At 43.5% G+C, this 23,643-nt stretch overlaps 1 protein-coding gene across 1 annotated transcript in view; it reads right to left on the bottom strand.

Moving 5' to 3' along the window:
* Positions 1-17,064: 17,064 nt before the first annotated feature.
* Positions 17,065-23,643, bottom strand: part of LOC311142487 (alpha-tectorin-like) — a 92,671-nt gene continuing 86,092 nt past the window's right edge. The window contains exons 28-32 of the mRNA XM_084178139.1: positions 22,368-22,616; positions 22,045-22,207; positions 21,757-21,841; positions 19,379-19,498; positions 17,065-17,542 (exon numbers count right to left, since the gene is read on the bottom strand). Of these exons, the coding sequence (XP_084034265.1) occupies positions 17,439-17,542; positions 19,379-19,498; positions 21,757-21,841; positions 22,045-22,207; positions 22,368-22,616 (721 nt within the window). The 3' untranslated portion in view covers positions 17,065-17,438. The remainder of the gene's footprint in view (positions 17,543-19,378; positions 19,499-21,756; positions 21,842-22,044; positions 22,208-22,367; positions 22,617-23,643) is intronic.

Genomic DNA, 23,643 nt, shown 5'->3' with positions numbered 1-23,643 from the left:
CAACATGACATCATGTTCTATGAGGAAATAGCAAGCATTTTTTAAACAGTCTGTTTGAGATGGGTTGGGTTTGAGGTGGGTTTTTTGAAGGCTTCCGGTCAGTTTGGGGCCAAAGTGTGGGACATTATCGGGCGGCAGGTAGCTTAGTGGTTAAGAGCGTTGTGCCAGTAACCGAAAGGTCGCTGGTTCTAATCCCCGAGCCGACTAGGTGAAAAATCTGTCGATGTGCCCTTGAGCAAGGCACTTAACCCTAATTGCTCCTGTAAGTCGCTCTGGATAAGAGCGTCTGCTAAATGACTAATTATATTATAATTATAATTATCCAAGAGTGTTTGGCAATTCGATGAAATTAGACTTGCTTCACATCGTGTTGATGCCAATCGGTGTGTGTGTAAAAATAAATGAATACAAAATTCTGGGGGAAAACAACCTCAATTACTAAAACCAAATTTAAACAGTGTAGAAATTATAATGGACCTACATTTGAGTCTCTTCACTCTCTCCAGCTCGCTAACAATCACGCAAACAAAATCTAAGCGAATCATCACTAAGCTAAGGACCCTGGGACTAAACACCTCCCTCCGCAACTGGATCCTGGACTTCCTGACGGGCCGCCCCCATGTGGTAAGGGTAGGTAACAACACCTCTGCCACGCTGATCCTCAACACGGGGGCCCCTCAGGGATGCGTGCTCAGTCCCCTTCTGTATTCCCTGTTCACCCATGACTGCATGGCCAGGCACGACTCCAACACCATCATTACGTTTTCTGACGACACAACAGTGGTAGGCCTGATCACCGACAACGATGAGACAGCCTATAGGGAGGAGGTCAGAGACCTGGCCGTGTTGTGCCAGGATAACAACCTCTCCCTCAACGTGATCAAGACAAAGGAGATGATTGTGGACTACAGGAAAAAGAAGAGGACAGAGCACGACCCCATTCTCATCGACGGGGCTGTAGTGGAGCAGGTTGAGAGCTTCAAGGAGGTTGAGAGCTTCTACCCCCAAGCCATAAGACTCCTGAACAGCTAATCAAATGGCTACCCGGACTATTTGCATTGTTCCACCCCACCCCCTCTTTTATGCTGCTGCTACTCTGTTTATTATTTACATTTTACATTTACATTTTAGTCATTTAGCAGACGCTCTTATCCAGAGCGACTTACAGTTAGTGAATACATATTTTTTTATACTGGCCCCCCGTGGGAATCGAACCCACAACCCTGGCGTTGCAAACGCCATGCTCTATCAACTGAGCTACATCCCGGCCGGCCATTCCCTCCCCTACCCTGGACGACGCTGGGCCAATTGTGCGCCGCCCATGAGTCTCCCGGTCGCGGCCGGCTGCGACAGAGCCTGGATTCGAACCAGGATCTCTAGTGACACAGTTAGCACTGCGATGCAGTGCCTTAGACCACTGCGCCACTCAGGAGTGTGGCGCATAGTCACTTTAACTCTACCTATATGTATATATTACCTCAATTACCTCGACTAATCTGTGCCCCCGCACATTGACTCTGTACCGGTACCCCCTGTATATAGCCTCGCTACTGTTATTTTACTGCTGCTCTTTAATTATTTTTTATTTAAATTGTTTACTTATCTATTGTTTACTTAACACTTACTTTTCTTAAAACTGCATTGTTGGTTAAGGGCTTGTAAGTAAGCATTTCACTGTGACAAATACAATTTTATTTTATTTTATTTACATTCCTACTAAGCAAACCTGTCAAATCTTTGTGTTGAAACCAGAAAACACACATTGCAGTATGTGTATCACTGGCAGAAAAGTTACTATAGGAGAGACAATGCAGCAAAGTTTCACCTTAACACCTCTGTTCTCTCTTGCCATTTCTTTGATGACATCATCTGACTGTCTGACTGTGTAATTCCTGTGCCTTAAACTAGGACAAGTCTGTCTGGTTTTCACCTTGTAGACACACACAAACAAACAAGATACACACAAACAGGATACACACCGCTTCCACCCAATCAAACTGATCTTAAACATCAATCACCATCACAAATGCCCTGGCGAGACCTTGAAGAGATGTCTTTCCAACTCCTCTTCATAAAAAGAGACATTAGCTGCAGGCCTATTTTTAATGGATCAGCGTGTAAAAGTTTTGCCCTGCTGTTTACCCAAAACATGTTGTACTCTGTGCTATTCCTGTGCTTTGCAACAGTAACCCAGAGTCTGGCCTGTGGTGAACTGTGAAGAATGCATTTGATAATATCACAAACTGCGTCCCAAATGACACCCTATTCCGTATATAGTGCACTACTTTTGACCAGATCCATATGGGCCCTGGTCAAAAGTAGTGCACTATATAGGGAATAGGGTGCCATTTGAGAAGCAGCCCCAGAGTTTCTCATCACAAGGTCTCTAGTCTTCTGACATCATCCCCACCACCCACACTCTGCTCTCCGCTCCCAGCCTGCTGTCAATCGCCCGTATCTGTACAAAGTAATCTCCCACAATATCACACTTTAAGTTGGACTGGCCTCTCCTTCTCCATGGCCGACGTGATTAAGACATTTTAGCATGTTAACCCCCGCAAGGCTGCCGGCCCAGACGGCATCCCTAGCTGCATCCTCAGAGCATGCGCAGACCAGCTGGCTGGTGTGTTCATGGACATATTCAATCTCTCCCTTTCCCAGTCTGCTGTTCCCACATGCTTCAAGATGGCCACCATTGTTCCTGTACCCAAGAAAGCAAAGGTAACTGAACTAAATGTCTATCGCCCTGTAGCACTCACCTCTGTCATCATGAAGTGCTTTGAGAGACTAGTCAAGGATCATATCACCTCTACCTTACCTGTCACCCTAGACCCACTTCAATTTGCTTACCGCCCCAATAGATCCACAGACGATGCAATTGCCATCACACTGCACACTGCCCTATCCCATCTGGACAAGAGGAATACCTATGTAAGAATGCTGTTCATTGACTATAGCTCAGCATTCAACACCATAGTCCCCTCCAAGCTCATCATTAAGCTCGAGGCCCTGAGTCTGAAACCCGCCCTGTGCAACTGGGTCCTGGACTTCCTGACGGGCCGCCCCCAGGTGGTGAAGGTAGGAAACAACATCTCCACTTCGCTGATCCTCAACACTGGGGCCCCACAAGGGTGCGTGCTCAGCCCCCTCCTGTACTCCCTGTTCACCCATGACTGCGTGGCCAAGCATGCCTCCAACTCAATCATCAAGTTTGCAGACGACACAACAGTAGTAGGCTTGATTACCAACAATGACGAGACCGCCTACAGGGAGGAGGTGAGGGCTCTGGGAGTGTGGTGCCAGGTAAATAACCTCTCACTCAACATCAACAAAACAAAGGAGATGATCGTGGACTTCAGCAGAGGGTGCACCCCCCTATCCACATCAACGGGACCGTAGTGGAGAAGGTGGAAAGCTTCAAGTTCCTTGGCGTACACATCACCGACAAATTGAAATGGTCCACCCACGCAGACAGTTTGGTGAAGAAGGCGCAACAGAGCCTCTTCAACCTCAGGAGGCTGAAGAAATGTGGCTTATCACCTAAAACCCTCACAAACTTTTACAGATGCACAATTGAGAGCATCCTGTCGGGCTGTATAACCGCCTGGTACGGCAACTGCACCGCCCACAACCGCAGGGCTCTCCAGAGGGTGGTGCGGTCTGCCGAACGCATTACCAGGGGCACCCGCCCTCCAAGACACATACAACACCCGATGTCACAGGAAGGCCAAAAAGATAATCAAGGACATCAACCACTCGAGCCACTGCCTGTTCACCCTGATATCATCCAGAAGGCGAGGTCAGCACAGGTGCATCAAAGCTGGGACCGAGAGAATGAAAAACAGCTTCTATCTCAAGGCCATCAGACTGTTAAATAGCCATCACTAGCACATTAGAGGCTTCTGCTGCCTATTGAAATCACTGGCCACTTTAAGAAAGGGAACACTAGTCACTTTAATAATGTTTACATATCTTGCACTACTCATCTCATATGTCTTTACTGCTTTCTATTCTATAATATTCTTCTGTATCTTAGTCCATGCCGCTCTGTCATTGCTTGTCCATATATGTATATATTCTTAAATCCCATTCCTTACTTTTTTGTGTGTATTGGGTATATGTTGTGAAATTGTTAGATATTACTGCACTGTCGGAGCTAGAAGCACAAGCATTTCGCTACACACTACATCTGCTAAACACGTGTATGTGACAAATAAAATTTGATTTGGATTTGGATTTGATACCGATATGGATGCCTGATGAAGCCCTAAGGGTCGAAACGTTGTTATAATAAAATCACCTGGGAGCATGAGCAGCAGTGTGCAGTGTTTTCCTTTTATTTTACATGAATTCACCTATAACTCCAGCACCTGCAAAAAGTACCTGGATGTGCCTATGTTCTTCAGCTTTTGTACAAGAAGGTAAGATAGACAGCGAGAGCATTCAGGTGTCTGGGCAGTTCATTGCATACGTGCTAGATCCCACATGGACCTCACCAGTCTCTGGTCTCTCTGGGTTCTGTCAGAGGTGGACATTTACATCAAAGAGCAGGTTAATGGTCATGGTCACGCACACGCACGCGCTCTCTCTCTCTCTCACACACACACACACACACACACACACACACAGGAACCATGAATGAGCCCTGCTAGTTAGACTAGAAGCCGTCGTCCTAGGAGAACCCATTGGCCTTGACATCAAGCTATATAGCTAGTGTAACACAGAAAAGTGCAGAGGAGAGCAGCAATTGTAGCCTTGATTTGTCCTTCTAAACTTTACAGCTCTATACAGCCCTCCATGGAGACAGGTAAAGTTTACAGCTTATAGCTGGGTGGCCTACAGTCATTAAGTGTGTGCTGGGCAGAGTCCAATGCCACAGCCACGTAACTCGTACTTTGCTGATGAATCAGGCAGGATTGGATGTGTGGATGGTAGCTGATATCTGTCGTAAGTGAGAGGTCCTTGATCTCACACACACACACACACACACAGTACATAACATTACACGCACACACACGCGCACACACGTCTATGCACAAACACAGACACACACACATACATATGATTGCACGCACACACACACACACGTGTATGTGTATATGCACACACACACAAACACACACTGTACATTAGATTGCAAACACACACACACGCGCACACACACGCACACACACACAGCCTTTGTCACACCGCCAATCACTTATAAGCCTGGATGTGATTCAAGGCACAAAATTGAACCCGCCAGTCCTCACCCTACTGATGTCACCTCACCACGTCAATATACTGTATTGTACTAGGACACACTTTGGCTGCGTTTAAACAGGCAGCCCAATTCTGATCTTTATTCCACTAATTGGCCTTTTGACCAATCACAGATCTTTTCACATCAGATCTTTTTCAGAGCTGGTTAAAAGACCAATTAGCTAAAACAAAGATCAGAATTGGGCTGCCTGTCTAAACGAGTCCAACCCAAATCCCCAATTACTGTGTCACTCCAGGAAAGATCTCTCTGGGTAAGGAAAGCTGAAGGCTCACCCAGATTTTAAATGACAAATATATTTTAGAGGCAGCATACAGTGGGAACTGAATATACACTACATGACCAAAAGTATGTGGACACCTGCTCATCGAACATCTCATTCCAAAATCATAGGCATTAATATGGAGTTGGTCCCCCCTTTGCTGCTATAATAGCCTCCACTCTTCTGGGAAGGCTTTCCACTACTTCGATGGGGTTGAGGTCAGGGCTCTGTGCAGGCCAGTCAAGTTCTTCCACACCGATCTCGACAAACTATTTCTGTATGGACCTCGCTTTGTGCACAGGGGCATTGTCATGCTGAAACAGGAAAGGGCCTTCCCCAAACGGTTGCCACAAAGTTGGAAGCACAGAATTGTCTTGAATGTCATTGTATGCTGTAGCTTTAAGATTTCCCTTCACTTGAACTAAGGGGCCTAGCCCGAACCATGAAAAACAGCCACAGACGATTATTCCTCCTCCACCAAACTTTACAGTTGGCACTATCCATTGGGGCATTTAAAAATAAATTGTAAAGTGGTTGTCCCACTGGCAACATAAGGTGAATGCACCAATTTGTAAGTCGCTCTGGATAAGAGCGTCTGCTAAATGTAAATACGCCAAACCCAGACTAGTCCGTCGGACTGCCAGATGGTGAAGCATGATTCATCACTCCAGAGAACGCGTTTCCACTGCTCTAGAGTCCAATGCCGGCAAGCTATACACATTTTACATGTACATTTTAGTCATTTAGCAGACGCTCTTATCCAGAGCGACTTACAGTTAGTGAATGCATACATGTTTATTTTTTTTTTTTTTTCATACTGGCCCCCCGTGGGAAACGAACCCACATCCCTGCCGGCCAAACTCTCCCCTACCTTGGACGACGCTGGACCAATTGTGCGCCGCCCATGGGTCTCCTGGTCGCGGCCAGCTGCGACAGAGCCTGGACTCGAACCAGGATCTCTAGTGGCACAGCTAGCACTGCGATGCAGTGCCTTAGACGATTTTTACATGTTACGCGCTTCAGCACTTGGCGGTCCCGTTCTTTGAGCTTGTGTGGCCTACCACTTCGCGGCTGAGCCGTTGTTGCTCCTAGATGTTTCCACTTCACAATAACAGCACTTACAGTTGACCAGGGAAGCTCTAGCAGGGCAGAAATTTGACAAACTGACTTGTTGGAAAGCATCCTATGACGATGTCACATTGAAAGTCACTGAACTCTTCAGTAAGGCCATTCAACTGCCAATGTTTGTTTATGCAGATTGCATGGCTGTGTGCTCGATTTTATACACCTGTCAATAACAGGTGTGGCTGAAATAGCCGAATCCACTAATTTGAAGGGGTGTCCACATACCTTTGTATATATAGTGTATTTCTGTAAAAAATAATCATGGAAACAATTTTTCATTTTGGTGACAATTCCACTACCTATAGTCCAAGTAGTGCTCACAGTTTCAGTTGGTTTCTTCCATTTGGTGCCTAATGAACATGACTATGGTCTCATTCCTTCTCTATGAAGGAAAGGGAAGAGGTGTGGTGTCTCTCTGGAAACACTGGTAACAACAACAGTAAAGACAGAATGTGCCTCATTGATGATAAGGTCTCTAAGAATGGTTGTAAAATCAGAAACATTACAGAAATGCCGTAAAAACCTAAATTGACAACACACGTAAGTAATAAGACTGAAATGCAAACTTCCATGGAAATATGCATATGGGTGCATGGCTGCATGCACACACAAACGCACGCACGCACGCACGCATGCACACACACACCCCCCAGACACACACACACAGAATAATATTGATGTACACACAAGCACACCTTAGTATACATTACAATACATTCACAGAATTTAAAAGACATTCCCATACTGCAGGCATGCAGAAATATGCAAACATCCACACCAACACACCCACTCCCTCTGTGCTTACATCAGAGAGAGAGAACACCAGTCATGACTATTATTCATGGGATTACTCCATACATCACATGCTCTGCATCCCAAATGGCACCCTATTCCTTTTATAGTGCACTACATAGAGATAGAGTGCCTTTTGGGACCCACACACGATTCCAGGGAAGCCTCTGATGGAAAAGCCCTACCAGGGAATCCTGTTGTACTTGTGCTAGGTGAGGTATCATCCCCCCGGCAACCAAACAAGACAGCAAAACAGTAGATCAGGCTAGATGACACATTGGCCACTAGCAAGATATGGATTAATAGTCATACATAATCTCATCTAGAATGATTATACAACTGAGAAACCAACTGTCAAAACAAACAACAAACCCCCGATAACCAATGATGTAGTGGGGGGTAGATACACCTTATTTTGTGAACAGGGTTCTCCCACCTCTTACACTAGTGTTTTTATGCATTTAGGGTTTACCCACCTATTGGCCCACGGTGCTCAGGGTTTATCCACCTATCTTTTACCACTACATCCCCCCATATCCAAACAACCATAAATTAACCTCTCCATCAAGGCTAAATCATACATTCAATTCAGCTCATAGTCAATGTCACTTGATGATAATACAACCAGGCTAACGACATGTTGTTGTGAATGTCACTGTGAATGAGGACAGTCCTCCCTTACAATTTTAAAAATTGCTTTGAAACCAAGTAACCTTACCTACTTGGACATAAAGGTCAAAATGAACTCCCTCCACTCAACCCTTGAAAAGGCTGTATAAAACCCTGTATAAATACAATCTACAGTGCCTTGCAAAAGTATTCATCCCCCTTGGTGTTTTTCCTATTTTGTTGCATTACAACATATAATTTAAATGGATTTTTATTTGGATTTCATGTAATGGACATACACAAAATAGTCCAAATTGGTGAAGTGAAATTAAAAAAATAACTAGTTTCAAAAAATTCAAAAAAATAAATAACGGAAAAGTGGTGGTTGCATATGTATACACCCCCTTTGCTATGAAGCCCCTAAATAAGATCTGGTGCAACCATTTACCTTCAGAAGTCACATAATTAGTTAAATAAAGTCCACCTGTGTGCAATCTAAGTGTCACATGATCTGCCACATGATCTCAGTATATATACACCTGTTCTGAAAGGCCCCAGAGTCTGCAACACCACTAAGCAAGGGGCACCACCAAGCAAGCGGCACCATGAAGACCAAGGAGCTCTCCAAACAGGTCAGGAACAAAGTTGTGGCCCTGTGTAGCTCAGTTGGTAGAGCATGGCGTTTGCAACGCCAGGGTTGTGGGTTCGATTCCCACGGGGGGCCAGTATGAAATAATGTATGCACTCACTAACTGTAAGTCGCTCTGGATAAGAGCGTCTGCTAAATGACTAAAATGTAAATCTAAAATCTAAGTACAGATCAGGGTTATAAAAAAATATCCAAAACTTTGAACATCCCATAGAGCACCATTAAATGCATTATTTAAAAAATGGAAAGAATATGGCACCACAACAAACCTGCCAAGAGAGGGCCGCCCACCAAAACTCATGGACCAGGCAAGGAGGGCATTAATCAGAGAGGCAACAAAGAGACCAAAGATAACCCTGAAGGCACTGCAAAGCTCCACAGCGAAGATTGGAGTATCTGTCCATAGGACCACTTTAAGCCTTACATTCCACAGAGCTGGGCTTTACGGAAGAGTGGCCAGAAAAAAACCATTGCTTACAGAAAAAAATAAGCAACCATGTTTGGTGTTCGCCAAAAGGCATGTGGGAGACTCCCCAAACATATGGAAGAAGGTACTCAAGGAAAACGCTATGTCTGGCGCAAACCCAACACCTCTCATCACCCCGAGAACACCATCCCCACAGGGAAGCATGGTGGTGGCAGCATCATGCTGTGGGGATGTTTTTCATCGGCAGGGACTGGGAAACTGGTCAGATTTGAAGAAATGATGGATGGCGCTAAATACAGGGAAATTCTTGAGGGAAACCTGTTTCGGCCTTCCAGAGTTTTGAGACTGGGATGGAGGTTCACCTTCCAGCAGGACAATGACCCTAAGCATACTGCTAAAGCAACACTTGAGTGGTTTAAGGGGAAACATTTAAATGTCTTGGAATGGCCTAGTCAAAGCCCAGACCTCAATCCAATTGAGAATATGTGGTATGACTTGAAGATTGCTGTACACCAGCAGAACCCATCCAACTTGATGGAGGTGGAGCAGTTTTGCCTTGAAGAATGGGAAAAAATCCCAGTGGCTAGATGTGCCAAGCTTATAGAGACATACCCCAAGAGACTTGCAGCTGTAATTGCTGCAAAAGGTGGCTCTACAATGTATTCTCTTTGGGGGGGTGAATAGTTATGCACGCTCAAGTTTGTTTCACAATAAAAAATATTTTGCATCTTCAAAGTGGTAGGCATGTTGTGTAAATCAAATGATACAAACCCCCAAAAATTCCAGGTTGTAAGGCAACAAAATAGGAAAAATGCCAAGGGGGGTGAATACTTTCGCAAGGCACTGTATTAGGACTATGGCAGAGGCTGAATGTCTACAGTCTATATATCTCAGTCTTTGTCTAAGTTGTCATTCTCTCATTCTGAAGTAGTGGCCCCTCCTCAGGTCACACTGTGAGTACACACGCTTATGTAAGGCAAGGCCAGAATATTCAAAACATACCTACATCAACACAAATCACTTCATATATGAGAGAGAGAGAGAGAGAGAGAGAGAGAGAGAGAGAGAGAGAGAGACCCCGCAGAGCCCCAGGACAACAACACATTTAGACCCAACCAAATCATGAGAAAACAAAAAGGGAATTACTTGACACATTGGAAAGAATTAAACAAAAAAACAGAGCAAACTAGAATGCTATTTGGCCCTAAACAGAGAGTACACAGTGGCAGAATACCTGACCACTGTGACTGACCCAAACTTAAGGAAAGCTTTGACTATGTACAGACTCAGTGAGCATAGCCTTGCTATTGAGAAAGGCCGCCGTAGGCAGACCTGGCTCTCAAGAGAAGACAGGCTATGTGCACACTGCCCACACAATGAGGTGGAAACTGAGCTGCACTTCCTAACCTCCTGCCAAATGTATGACCATATTAGAGAAACATATTTCCCTCAGATTACACAGATCCACAAAGAATTCGAAAACAAACCCAATTTTGATAAACTCCCATATCTACTGGGTGAAATACCACACCATCACAGCAGCAAGATTTGTGACCTGTTGCCACAAGAAAAGGGCAACCAGTGAAGAACAAACACCATTGTAAATACAACCCATATTGATGTTTATTTATTTTCCCATTTGTACTTTAACTATTTGCACATTGTTACAACACTGTATATATACATATATGACATTTGAAATGTCTTATTATTATTATTATTATTATTATTTATTATTCTGGAACTTCTGAGTGTAATGTTTACTGTTAAATGTTTTTGTTTATTTCACTTTTGTTTACTCTCTACTTCATTTACTTTGGCAATGTTAACATATGTTTCCCATGCCAATAAAGCCCTTAAATTGAATTGAATTCAATTGAGAGAGAGAGCGAGAGACAGAGAGAGAGAGGGGTGGGGGAAAAGAGCACACCCTGCCTCACCTAGAATGTTTAATTTAAATAACATCACATCAATCAAAGGTGATTTGAATGCAGTTCTCTAATACAGGGAGGGGTTTCTAAGTCCTCTGTATAGTAGGTATAATATGAGTAATAATGTGGTCAGAACATTTTGTGAGTAGAAATGTTGTGGCAGCTTTGCATTCTGTTTTGCATATCATTCTAGTCTTTCAGGGACATTTACAATTGAGGACAGTGAGGTGAATAAAAATGTAGTTTCCTCACAATTTACAAATTATTTTCAGGGGATTCTAAATGTGGGGCCTCAAAACCTGCCTAGATGCTTAGAATACAGGGTTGAATCCTAACTTGAGAGAAATGCGCAATTGCGCATAACTCAAAGTTTGCCGGAAATCATATGTTGGTGTCAATGGACGTTTTGTGTGAAGGGTTGAAGTTGTTCAGCGCTACTTTGTTCTCTACTACTTTGGTACTACTCAGGGTTCTCCCCAAAGAATGTAAGAGGGGCGCTGCGCCACTTTGTGGACTGGCTGCACCACTATGTAAAAATAATAAAAATATAAAAGTAGACATTTTTGGTACTTTATTTGTTATTATTCAAGGCCAGAAACCACACCCTAATAGAGTATGTTTTGCTCTAGATTGCAGGAAATTACAGGTGTTCAAAAATGCCGTACTCAGCAGCACCACCTTATTAAAAAAATCCTGGGGAGAACCCTGCTACTGTATAATATAGTATTTTGTTGCCCTCTGCTGGACATAGAGAAGGATACCATCTAGTGGTGTACAGTGAGAATTGCATAAATACCTCAATTATTTCACCTCAGTGTCCTTGTGTAAGCTTTCACCACCAGCCCTGTCTTGAGGGCGAAGAGGCATGGCAAGCAAAGCTAGTACCCTATGCCACCATGGAACATCCAAGTCGTATTGCCATCTTTACCTTTATCTGATGTGCCCCTTTAAAAGGCACTATGAATCAACTACAGATCGGCTCTCAGAGTATGAAGTATTTATTGACTAAGAAATAGCCTACCAAATGTTGGAAACTATATGGTGAAAAATATAAAATCAGGCAACAAAAAAACAATTATCCTGCACCCTCTGTGAAAGAATTGTTCCACCGTCCGTGGATGTGCATAGAACATGTTCAGTACTTCCGCCCCACTAACTCACCTCAGAGACCCAGTAGGAGGAGCTATAGTGGTCGGCTCTGGCTGGACTCAGTCCTCTGCTGGCAGGGCGGGGCGGCTGGTCTGACAGCCCCATGGAGGCCAAGTCCTGGGTGAAGACCGACTGGCTGACCGAGCGATGCCGGCGGGACAGGGGCAAGGTGGACACCGTGAGGTACGCCGGATGGGACGGCGAGAGACCCCTACTTGCCCCGTTGATGTTTACACGCGCCCCCACCAAAGCTCGGCTGGAGCTTTCACTGCGCCGACCAGCCTGGGGGGCCTCGATCCTAGGGAGGGGTAGCTGGGCTCTCCCCCTCTCTGGCTCTCTGTGGTTGTGGCTGGGGCTGGTGAGGCCCAGGTGCCTGGAGGTGGAGATTGCGTACCTGGAGGAGGAGTGGGAGGAGAGCTGGAGAAGCTCTGGTCCCCGTAGGGGGTAGCCCACGGTGGGCTCATAGTCGCTGTAGTGGCCCAGGAGGTTGGATCCGGGGCTGTACCTGGGGGTGGAGGACACTCGAGACATGCTGGAGCGGAGAGGTCAGCAGGGGGGGATACGCAGACTGGAAGGGAGCAAGGAAACAAGAGTGTCAGTGTGTTGGTCCGAGGAAAAGGAGTTGGACCCCCCTAAGATGCAGCCAATAGAGCTGTCAGTTACGATCTAAATCAGATCTGCTGTGTTGAACAGATGCGTGTAGGATGGACAGGAGGAACACACGCACACTTTACATGCTACACACACACAAGGCTGAATCTCATAGCAGTTTAACTCCTCTCAGCTTACACACACAGTATCAGTTGAGAGAGGAAGTAGAACACAGGCACACTAATGGAGAATGGAACACCTGACCCATTTTTGTGGTAGTCACAAATGTGTACAATTGATAGGCTATGTAACTACAAGGCTGACAAGGAAACACATCTGCTGCCAATGTGATTGTTGCTAATGCATAAATCAAAATCAACTCAAACAAACACCTGTTGCTGTAGTCGTCGTTGCTATAAACAAAGTCTGCAGGTTGGAAAGACAGCTGGCCTAGTAGGTGCAATAAATTGGAGGGGGTTAAAACGTATCATAGTAACAGTAGTCTTGTCCACTTATGCCCTTTTACATGGAACCAGGTCGGTAACCAACGTTAGATTTACTCTAAGCCAGTTACATCATTGCAATAAGCTATTACTGTACAGTAGGCTACATAGAAGTAGGTTCTCTCTCACCTTCGAAGTCTGCACTTTTATGCAGTGTCCAAAACTCAAATGTATCATCTGCGTCGATGTCAAACCAATATTTATTTTTCTCTTATCTATATCTGCACATTATATATAATATTCCACCTTCCATCAAGATAGCGGTAAAGTTGCCGTGTCCTTGCGCGCTGTGTACATTGCATGCATGTACATTAGCTAGGTCTATTTTCGTTTTTAAAGTCTTTTAGACCCGCCTATCAAGCAGTCGTCTTGGCAACGGGATACTCATGCACATGCTCACCTATAGTCCAAATTCGTGCCTATTTATTGCACAACTGTACAACATCAAATTAGCGGTAAGCATGTTAACATTTGTAGCTCTTTCACATAGCCTACGTTTAGCATATAATTAATTTAGTTTATGGTTTTATAAAATCGTTGAAGCATGAAGGCATGTAGGCCTATGTGCAACTTTTGAAGAGACAAAACAGAGACACAATGGTCAATTATGAGAACTGTTCCGTTTATTCTTGAAATTGTATTGCTTCTCTAAAATGGGATAATTGCCTCGTCTTGCTGTCTTTTTTGGTCAATTAATTAGCAAACTCAATATTGAAAGGCCATTTGAAATTCATACAATATCACATAAAAAAAGCCTGTACTAACAATATGTATACTAAACAAAAATATAAATGCAACATGCAACAATTTAAAAGATTGTACTGAGTTACAGTTCATATAAGTAAATTAGTCAATTGAAATGAATTCATAAGGCCATAATCTAGTATTCAGACCCATTGACTTTTTCCACTTTTTTTTTTACGTTACAGCCTTATTCTAAAATTGATTAAATAAATAAAAATCCTCTGCAATCTACACACAATACCCCATCATGACAAAGAGAAAACAGGTTTTTAGAAAAACTGAGCAATCGTGGGAGAAGGGCCTTGGTCAGGGAGGTGACCAAGAACCCGATGGTCACTGACAGAGCTCTAGAGTTCCCCTGTGGAAATGGGAGAACCTTCCAGAAGGACAACCATCTCTGCAGCACTCCACCAATCAGGCCTTTATGGTAGAGTGGCCAGACGGAAGCCACTCCTCAGTAAAAGGCACATGACAGTCCGCTTGGAGTTTGCCAAAAGGCACCTAAAGACTCTTAGACCATGAGAAACAAGATTCTCTGGTTTGATGAAACTAAGATTGAACTCTTTGGCCTGAATGCCAAGCGTCACGTCTGGAGGAAATCTGGCACCATCCCTACGGTGAAGCGTGGTGGCAGTATCATGCTGTGGGGATGTTTTTCAGCGGCAGGGACTGGGAGACTAGTCAGGATCGAGGCAAAGATGAACGGAGCAAAGTACAGAAAGATCCTTAATGAAAACCTGCTTCAGAGCGCTCAGGACCTCAGACTGGGGCAAAGGTTCAGCTTCCAACAGGACAACGACCCTAAGCACTCAGCCAAGACAACGCAGGAGTGGCTTCGGGACAAGTCTCTGAATGTCCCTGAGTGGCCCAGCCAGAGCCCTGTCTTGAACCTGATCGAACATCTCTAGAGAGACCTGAAAATAGCTGTGCAGCAACGCTCCCCATCCAACCTGACAGAGCTTTAGAGGATTTGCAGAGAAGAATGGGAGAAACTCCCCAAATACAGTGTGCCAAGCTTGTAGCGTCATACCCAAGAAGACTCAAGGCTGTAATCGCTGCCAAAGGTGCTTCAACAAAGTACTGAGTAAAGGGTCTGAATACTTATGTAAATGTAATATTTCATATTTTATTTTATAAATGAGGAAAATGTCTAAAAACCTGTTTTTGCTTTTCATTATGGGGTATTGTGTGTAGATTGATGAGGGAAAAAAACAATTTAATCAATTTTAGAACAAGGCTGTAACGTATCAAAATGTGGAAAAAGTCAAGGGGTCTGAATACTTTCCGAAGGCACTGTATTTCACATGACTGGGAATACAGATGTGCATCTGTTGTTCACAGATACCTTTAAAATAAAAAAAACATAGGGGCATGGATCAGAAAACCAGTCAGTGTCTGGTGTGACCACCATTTGCCTCATGTAGCTTGACACATCTCCTTCGCATAGAGTTGATCAGGCTGTTGATTGTGGCCTGTGGAATGTTGTCCCGCTCCTCTTCAATGGCTGTGCGAAGTTGCTGGATATTGGCAGGAACTGGAACACATTGTCGTACATGTCGATCCAGAGCATCCCAAACAAGCTCAATTGGTGACAGGTCTGGTGAGTATGCAGGCCATGGAAGAACTGGGACATTTTCAGCTTCCAGAAATTGTGTACAGATCCTTGCGACATTATCATGCTGAAACATGAGGTGATGGCAGTGGATGAATGGCACAACAATGGGCCTCAGGATCTCGTCACGGTATCTCTGTGCATTCAAATTGCCATTGATAAAATGCAATTGTGTTCGTTATCTGTAGCTTATACCTGCCCATACCATAACCCCACCGCCACCATGGGGCACTATGTTCACAACGCTGACATCAGCAAACCGCACGCCCACACAATGCCATACACGGGGTCTGCAGTTGTGAGGCCGGTTGGACGTACTGCCAAATTCTCTAAAATGGCTTATGGTATAGAAATTAACATTAAATTACCTAGCAACACCTCTGGTGGACAATTCTGCAGTCAGCATGCAAATTGCACGCTCCCTCAAAACTTGAGACATCTGTGGCATTGTGTTGTGTGACAAAACTGCAGATTTTAGAGTGGCCTTTTATTGTCCCCAGCACAAGGTGCACCTCTGTAATGATCATGCTGTTTAATCAGCTTCTTGATATGCCACACCTGTCAGGTGGATGGATTATCTTGGCAAAGGAGAAATTATCACTAACAGGGATGTAAACAAATTTGTGCACAAAATTGGAAAGAAATAAGCTTTTTGTGCATATGGAACATTTCTGGGATATTTTATTTCAGCTCATGAAACATGGGACCAACACTTTACATGTTGCGTTTATATTTTTGTTCAGTATAGATTTGTACATAATGAAAATGTTATGAGATACTCCAATATTGTCTAACATAAATTGTTATTGCTAGCTATATGGAGTGGGATTAGCTTCTTTCTGTGTCATTGTACAAAAACATTACTTATTTCATGTGCTGAGAACATTTTGACCCAGGTCACTTTGCTATTTAGCTCATAATGAAATCGGTCTGGAGAACTGGACCTAAATCGTTTTTTACAAAATGTATGTTGTGCACAAAATTAAATTAAAAAACATTTTGAGAAGTAATTTAACTTTCACAATATTCATTATTTTTCAAACAAATGTTTCTTGGAGTATCATTTTAAACATACAAGTTATTTTAGAACTGTTTCTGATTGAGGCTGGCACATGAGTAGGCATGTAGAATGGCAGTGTGACCAAACCCTTTGGTAGTCAAGGCACATCAACCAGAGCATTACTTTATATGTTATTGAGACTCATACAGTATTTTCAGAGTAGGGGATTAGGGGCTGAGTGGTGAACAGGTAATCGATTCACATACACGGCCTTTGACTTCACACATAAATAATGATAAAATCATTGTTTTAATCACTTTGGCAACCAAGCTTTGCCATCAAAGATAAATGTAGGGCAAACTATGCCCTCACATCTCATTGAAAAAATACGCTTTATCTAGCACTAACTCACTAGGCTGTTTGTTAAATGAAATATACCGACTTTCTTCTGTCTAGCTAAAGTTTACGTGAGTAAAAATAGTCTTTTGGGGGGCTTTTTCCATTGTGATCCAGGGCCTTGCGAGTTGTTGTTGTTGTTGTGATCCAGGGCCTTGCGAGTTGTTGTTGTTGTGATCCAGGGCCTTGTGAGTTGTTGTTGTTTAGTGCATCCGGAGGGAAGGGCTTCTCGTCTCTGTGATTGGTTGCTGTGGATGTCTCTGTGACAGTGAGCAGGAAGTGTAGCTGTCTGCTCTCTAGTTTGCTGTGATTTCGTGTTATACTGCTCTCCTCTTCTCTTTTTATCTGTCTCTCTCTCCCTCCTCTCTCTCTAACTGTCCACCCAGTGTTAGGAGAAGAGAGAAGTGTGTGAGTGAGCAAGGAGCACGGAGACCACGGTGCTAAGGGCCAGAGGGAGAACGAGGGGTCGTAGGTCAACGCTGGAGCTGACAGCTGGATGGAGGGAATAAAAAGAAATGAAGAAGAATGTCTTATGAATAGAACAGAATAAAGAGTCAGGGGTGAAAGTAAGGCGGTTCGGTCCGGTACGGCGTCCTGGTAAAATAAATAGTGGGGGTACGCCGTACCGGTAAAACATGAGCCTATCACAATAATTAAAACAAAATGTGAAGAAAACTGGAGGCTACTTTATTTATCATTAGGCTACCGCATGTCAGAGGCATGAAAAATGAGTGAATGGACTTGAAAACGGGTGGTATAGCCTACGCGCCAATATGCGATGTGGTTAGATGAGAACACTGAAATTTTGCCAAGGCAGAGATTAATGGCCGACACCGAGACGCACACGGACAGCAGTGGATGCATAAATTCTGGCCTAATGACAATCGCCAAAATGTCATTACACTTTGTGGTGTTTTGAGTAACAGATGTCTCTTTCCATTCACCACTGTTTGGAGGCTGGAAATATGTTGCTAGTGGATGAACGTGCATGGGTAGCCTACTAAAGGAGCCCTTTGAAGTGACTGACAATCAGATGAGAACATCATGACTGGTTGTGTTTATGCCACAATAGTAGGTCATACATTAAAAAAGTTACATGACAAATCTTTATGACTAGGCCCACAGAGATCCTATTGAATTAATAGGGATTTTATATGTAATTCTATGATTAAGCACGTGCACACATAGGAGGTCCTGTACTGGGCAGAAATTCAATCTACTTTCACCCCTGGTCAGATGACAAAGAAGAGAACCCCAGTGCTTTTGGATGTAAACATAATATTTCGTTAGCACTTTACGGTACCGAAATGACCAGGTATTACTTAAAAAGTCGACATAACGTGGTAATAACACAGTTTAATGATTTACGTGCTTGTTTCTTGAGGATTGATTAAAACAAGCACAACTGGGTATCATTAGGTAACAAGTAGTTTCTAATTGTGTTGAATAAGTACCAGAAAGTACCCTTTGATACCACATAATTTCCTAGTAAATACCAAGTTAATACCAATGAAAAAAGTAAAATATTGTTATATTGAACTTTCGAATGCGTCTCTGATCAGAATGTGAATTCTCCTCCAAGTCGTGACCTTGTTGTCTTTTTAACAGTGCACCTCTACGCTATAGTTAGGAGATAATACTGTCCCCTACTTGCCTTGCAGCTAGGGTTCAGTGAGTTGTAAACTGTGAGATGGGCCACATGAAGACTGTACGTGTGCGTCATGACGGTTTAGGGTTTCACAAAAGTGGAGCACTGAGGTGAAATTAGGAAGTCAAATGCTCACGGTTTGTGCTCGTCTCACTCTACATGTCACTTACTTGCAAGTACAGTACTTTCAAAATGAAGACAGAGTATGTGCCCACAGTACAGTGCGTGCGATCAATTTCATTTCAATTCAGTCCACTGAAATGGAATTGACCCCAACCCTTGTAGAGTGTATGTGCATTTTTGTTTGCACAATTCCCAGGTTATGCAGAAATCCAGATTTGAGGATTCCAGATTTTCTGCTTATTCCCTTCTGATTACTAACTGTAAGTCTCTCTGGATAAGAGCGTCTGCTAAATGACTAAAATGTAAAATGTAAATGATTCAGGGAATCTTACAACTGGGATTTCTGGCAAACCTGGGAATTTTGGGAAAGTTACCGGAATTTTGCAACCCAAGTCACACTGTTGAGATGGGAAAACATTGTTATGAAGTTGAACATGTGCTCTTTATGTGAAATATTATTAATTTTTCCCCCCACAAAATTACACTACTTAAAAGGCACTCTATTCGTAGAATTAACCATATAGCAATGTATATGTGAGAGGATGATGTGTGTTTACCTCTACAGCTCTTGCCGTCCCTCTGCAGCATCCCAGTCACACAGCTACACACAGTTCCCATCCCTTTACTGGTGCAGATCTGCTCACAGCCTCCGTTCCCCACCTCACACCAGTCCGACTCTAATATACACACAAAATGGTGAATCACACACATACTGGTATTTACATAAACTCACACATCCTGGTATTTACATAAACTCACACATACTGGTATTTACATAAACTCACACATACTGGTATTTACATAAACTCACACATCCTGGTATTTACATAAACTCACACATACTGGTATTTACATAAACTCACACATCCTGGTATTTACATAAACTCACACATCCTGGTATTTACATAAACTCACACATACTGGTATTTACATAAACTCACACATCCTGGTATTTACATAAACTCACACATACTGGTATTTACATAAACTCACACATACTGGTATTTACATAAACTCACACATACTGGTATTTACATAAACTCACAAATACTGGTATTTACATAAACTCACACATACTGGTATTTACATAAACTCACACGTACTGGTATTTACATAATCGCACAAATACTGGTATTTACATAAACTCACACGTACTGCATGCAGATGTAGCACTCGGACAACAGACACAGACAATACACACATGCACACACACAAGAATGCATACACTAAGGCGACATGTCTGTATCACATACACACATACATACAGTGGGGAAAAAAAGTATTTAGTCAGCCACCAATTGTGCAAGTTCTCCCACTTAAAAAGATGAGAGAGGCCTGTAATTTTCATCATAGGTACACGTCAACTATGACAGACAAAATGAGGAAAAAAAATCCAGAAAATCACATTGTAGGATTTTTAATGAATTTATTTGCAAATGATGGTGGAAAATAAGTATTTGGTCAATAACAAAAGTTTCTCAATACTTTGTTATATACCCTTTGTTGGTAATGACACAGGTCAAACGTTTTCTGTAAGTCTTCACAAGGTTTTCACACACTGTTGCTGGTATTTTGGCCCATTCCTCCATGCAGATCTCCTCTAGAGCAGTGATGTTTTGGGGCTGTCGCTGGGCAACACGGACTTTCAACTCCCTCCAAAGATTTTCTATGGGGTTGAGATCTGGAGACTGGCTAGGCCACTCCAGGACCTTGAAATGCTTCTTACGAAGCCACTCCTTCGTTGCCCGGGCGGTGTGTTTGGGATCATTGTCATGCTGAAAGACCCAGCCACGTTTCATCTTCAATGCCCTTGCTGATGGAAGGAGGTTTTCACTCAAAATCTCACGATACATGGCCCCATTCATTCTTTCCTTTACACGGATCAGTCGTCCTGGTCCCTTTGCAGAAAAACAGCCCCAAAGAATGATGTTTCCACACCCATGCTTCACAGTAGGTATGGTGTTCTTTGGATGCAACTCAGCATTCTTTGTCCTCCAAACACGACGAGTTGAGTTTTTACCAAAAAGTTCTATTTTGGTTTCATCTGACCATATGACATTCTCCCAATCCTCTTCTGGATCATCCAAATGCACTTTAGCAAACTTCAGATGGGCCTGGACATGTACTGGCTTAAGCAGGGGGACACGTCTGGCACTGCAGGATTTGAGTCTCTGGCGGCGTAGTGTGTTACTGATGGTAGGCTTTGTTACTTTGGTCCCAGCTCTCTGCAGGTCATTCACTAGGTCCCCCCGTGTGGTTCTGGGATTTTTGCTCACCGTTCTTGTGATCATTTTGACCCCACGGGGTGAGATCTTGCGTGGAGCCCCAGATCGAGGGAGATTATCAGTGGTCTTGTATGTCTTCCATTTCCTAATAATTGCTCCCACAGTTGATTTCTTCAAACCAAGCTGCTTACCTATTGCAGATTCAGTCTTCCCAGCCTGGTGCAGGTCTACAATTGTGTTTCTGGTGTCCTTTGACAGCTCTTTGGTCTTGGCCATAGTGGAGTTTGGAGTGTGACTGTTTGAGGTTGTGGACAAGTGTCTTTTATACTGATAACAAGTTCAAACAGGTGCCATTAATACAGGTAACGAGTGGAGGACAGAGGAGCCTCTTAAAGAAGAAGTTACAGGTCTGTGAGAGCCAGAAATCTTGCTTGTTTGTGGGTGACCAAATACTTATTTTTCACCATAATTTGCAAATAAATTCATAAAAAATCCTACAATGTGATTTTCTGGATTTTCTTTTCTCAATTTGTCTGTCATAGTTGACGTGTACCTATGATGAAAATTACAGGCCTCTCATCTTTTTAAGTGGGAGAACTTGCACAATTGGTGGCTGACTAAATACTTTTTTTCCCCACTGTACGTGCACACACACACACACACACACACACACACACACACACACACACTAGGGCAACACTGATCTGTACCTCTCCTTCTGATGGGTCCTACAGTGAGGATCTGCTCCTTATGATCGCTGTAGTCTGAGTACATCCTCCTGTTGTGAGGACAGTTCTACACACACACACACACACACACACACCTGTATTAAGGTGGCATAACATAGCCATTTAAGCATGCTTCACAACGTTAGATTTGTTATCATTTGCTGCTTATAAAAACTTTGGGCTGGTTTCCTGGACAAAGATTAAACTGGTTCTGGATGTAATTCAGTGATCATCACCATGTTCAGTGTGCAGTGTTCAGGGTCTCCTCACCACTTTGCAGGCATTGATCTCGTGGTCACACAGCGACACGTCACAGTGGAGGTGGACCTCGTCGTAGTCCCCGATGAACTTGAAGACGGTGACGTGGAAGCGGCAGGTGAGGGACACCCCGTTCTCAGCCATGCCGATGGTGTTGTCCTTGATGTTGGGACAACTTCATAGATAGAGAAAGAGAAGTTAGTGTGGTCCTTTGTTGTCCTACAGTACAACATATTGTCTGTTCCGTCTGTCCGTCTGTTTGTCTGTCTGTCATTTGTGTAGTGGAAAGGGTGCTATTTTGGCTGCAGACATTTCCTATGTTATTTTGAGCCTACCCTCTCTCTATGATGATGTAGCGGAGCCGGTCGCTGCTGTAGCGGGACGGCGTGGCCCAGCACATATTGACAATGAGGATGAGCTGGTTCTCGTCGGCCCCCTCCACAAACACCCCCACGAAGAGGATGTCCCGCGTGCTCAGCACCACCTCGCCCTCGCGGTATGGCTGGTGGTACGACGAGTTCTTGTACAGCGCCATCTTAGTGATGAAGTTGCCCTCCTGGGTGGGGAGGGTGAGGTTGATCACACTGGAGAAAGGGATTAGGGCGAGAGAGGGAGAGACATAGGAAGGGGGGAGAGAGATGGAGAGAGGGAAGGAGGGAGAGAGAAGGTGAGGGATATCAGTGAATAAACTCTCTATAAGGAGTCAGGCGATGGAAAACATTGGTCTTGTGTGGAGCAGTCCTTTTCCGTGTGCGCATGAGGCCAACTAAATGGTATAACGTTGCGGATAAAGTCGTAATGACAAAATGTAATGTGTAGAACATTAACATACAACGAGCATGAGAAAGTCTATCACTGGTGAGGTACGTTTCTAAAAACCAAGTGAAATCGCAAAAAAAAACTGTCTGGACACTTCTTTAACATGCTGTTTACATCCAAAACATGGATTTGGTTTTAAAAAAGTGAACTTGTCCTTTAAAGGCCCAGCGCAGTCAAAAACGTGATTTTCCAGTGTATTATATACACATTTCCACACTATGAGTTTGGAATAATAGTGGGAAATTGTGAAAATGATGATAATGCTCTTTTAGTGTAAGGGCTGTTTGAAAATATAGCCTGAAATTTCTGCCTGTTTTGGTAGGATGGACTTTTGGCCTGCCTGGTGACATCACCATGTGGTAAATTAGTTAATAGACCAATAAGAAAGAGAGTTCCAAACCTCTCTACCAATAACAGCTAGTTTTCAGTTTTCCCCTCCCCACTCAGACCACTCCCTGACAGTCATAGTAAAAGTCTTGCTTGAGAAATTGTTCTTTGCCAAGAAGCTATTTTTGTTAATTTTTTACAATTTTAATTGAAAACAATCACAATTGTTATCCAGAAATGATTTGATATTTAGAAGCTGCATTGGACCTTTAAGACATGGCACATCTCTACCATTCACATAAATGTATAGATATAAAACTATGTTTCCTGTAGGATTACAACATTTTGCTAACTCTCCCAAAATTACCAAGTTTTCAGGAAATCATGATTTGAGGATTCAAGATTTCCTTCTTAGATTTCCCTTCTGATTCTGGGAATCTTACAATTGGGATTTCTGGAAAACCT

Source organism: Coregonus lavaretus, assembly GCF_964263955.1.
Source record: "Coregonus lavaretus genome assembly, chromosome: 15".
Classification (NCBI taxonomy): Eukaryota; Metazoa; Chordata; class Actinopteri; order Salmoniformes; family Salmonidae; genus Coregonus; species Coregonus lavaretus.
Note: the sequence above shows the minus strand (reverse complement) of the source record. Positions and strands in the feature narration are given on the sequence as shown.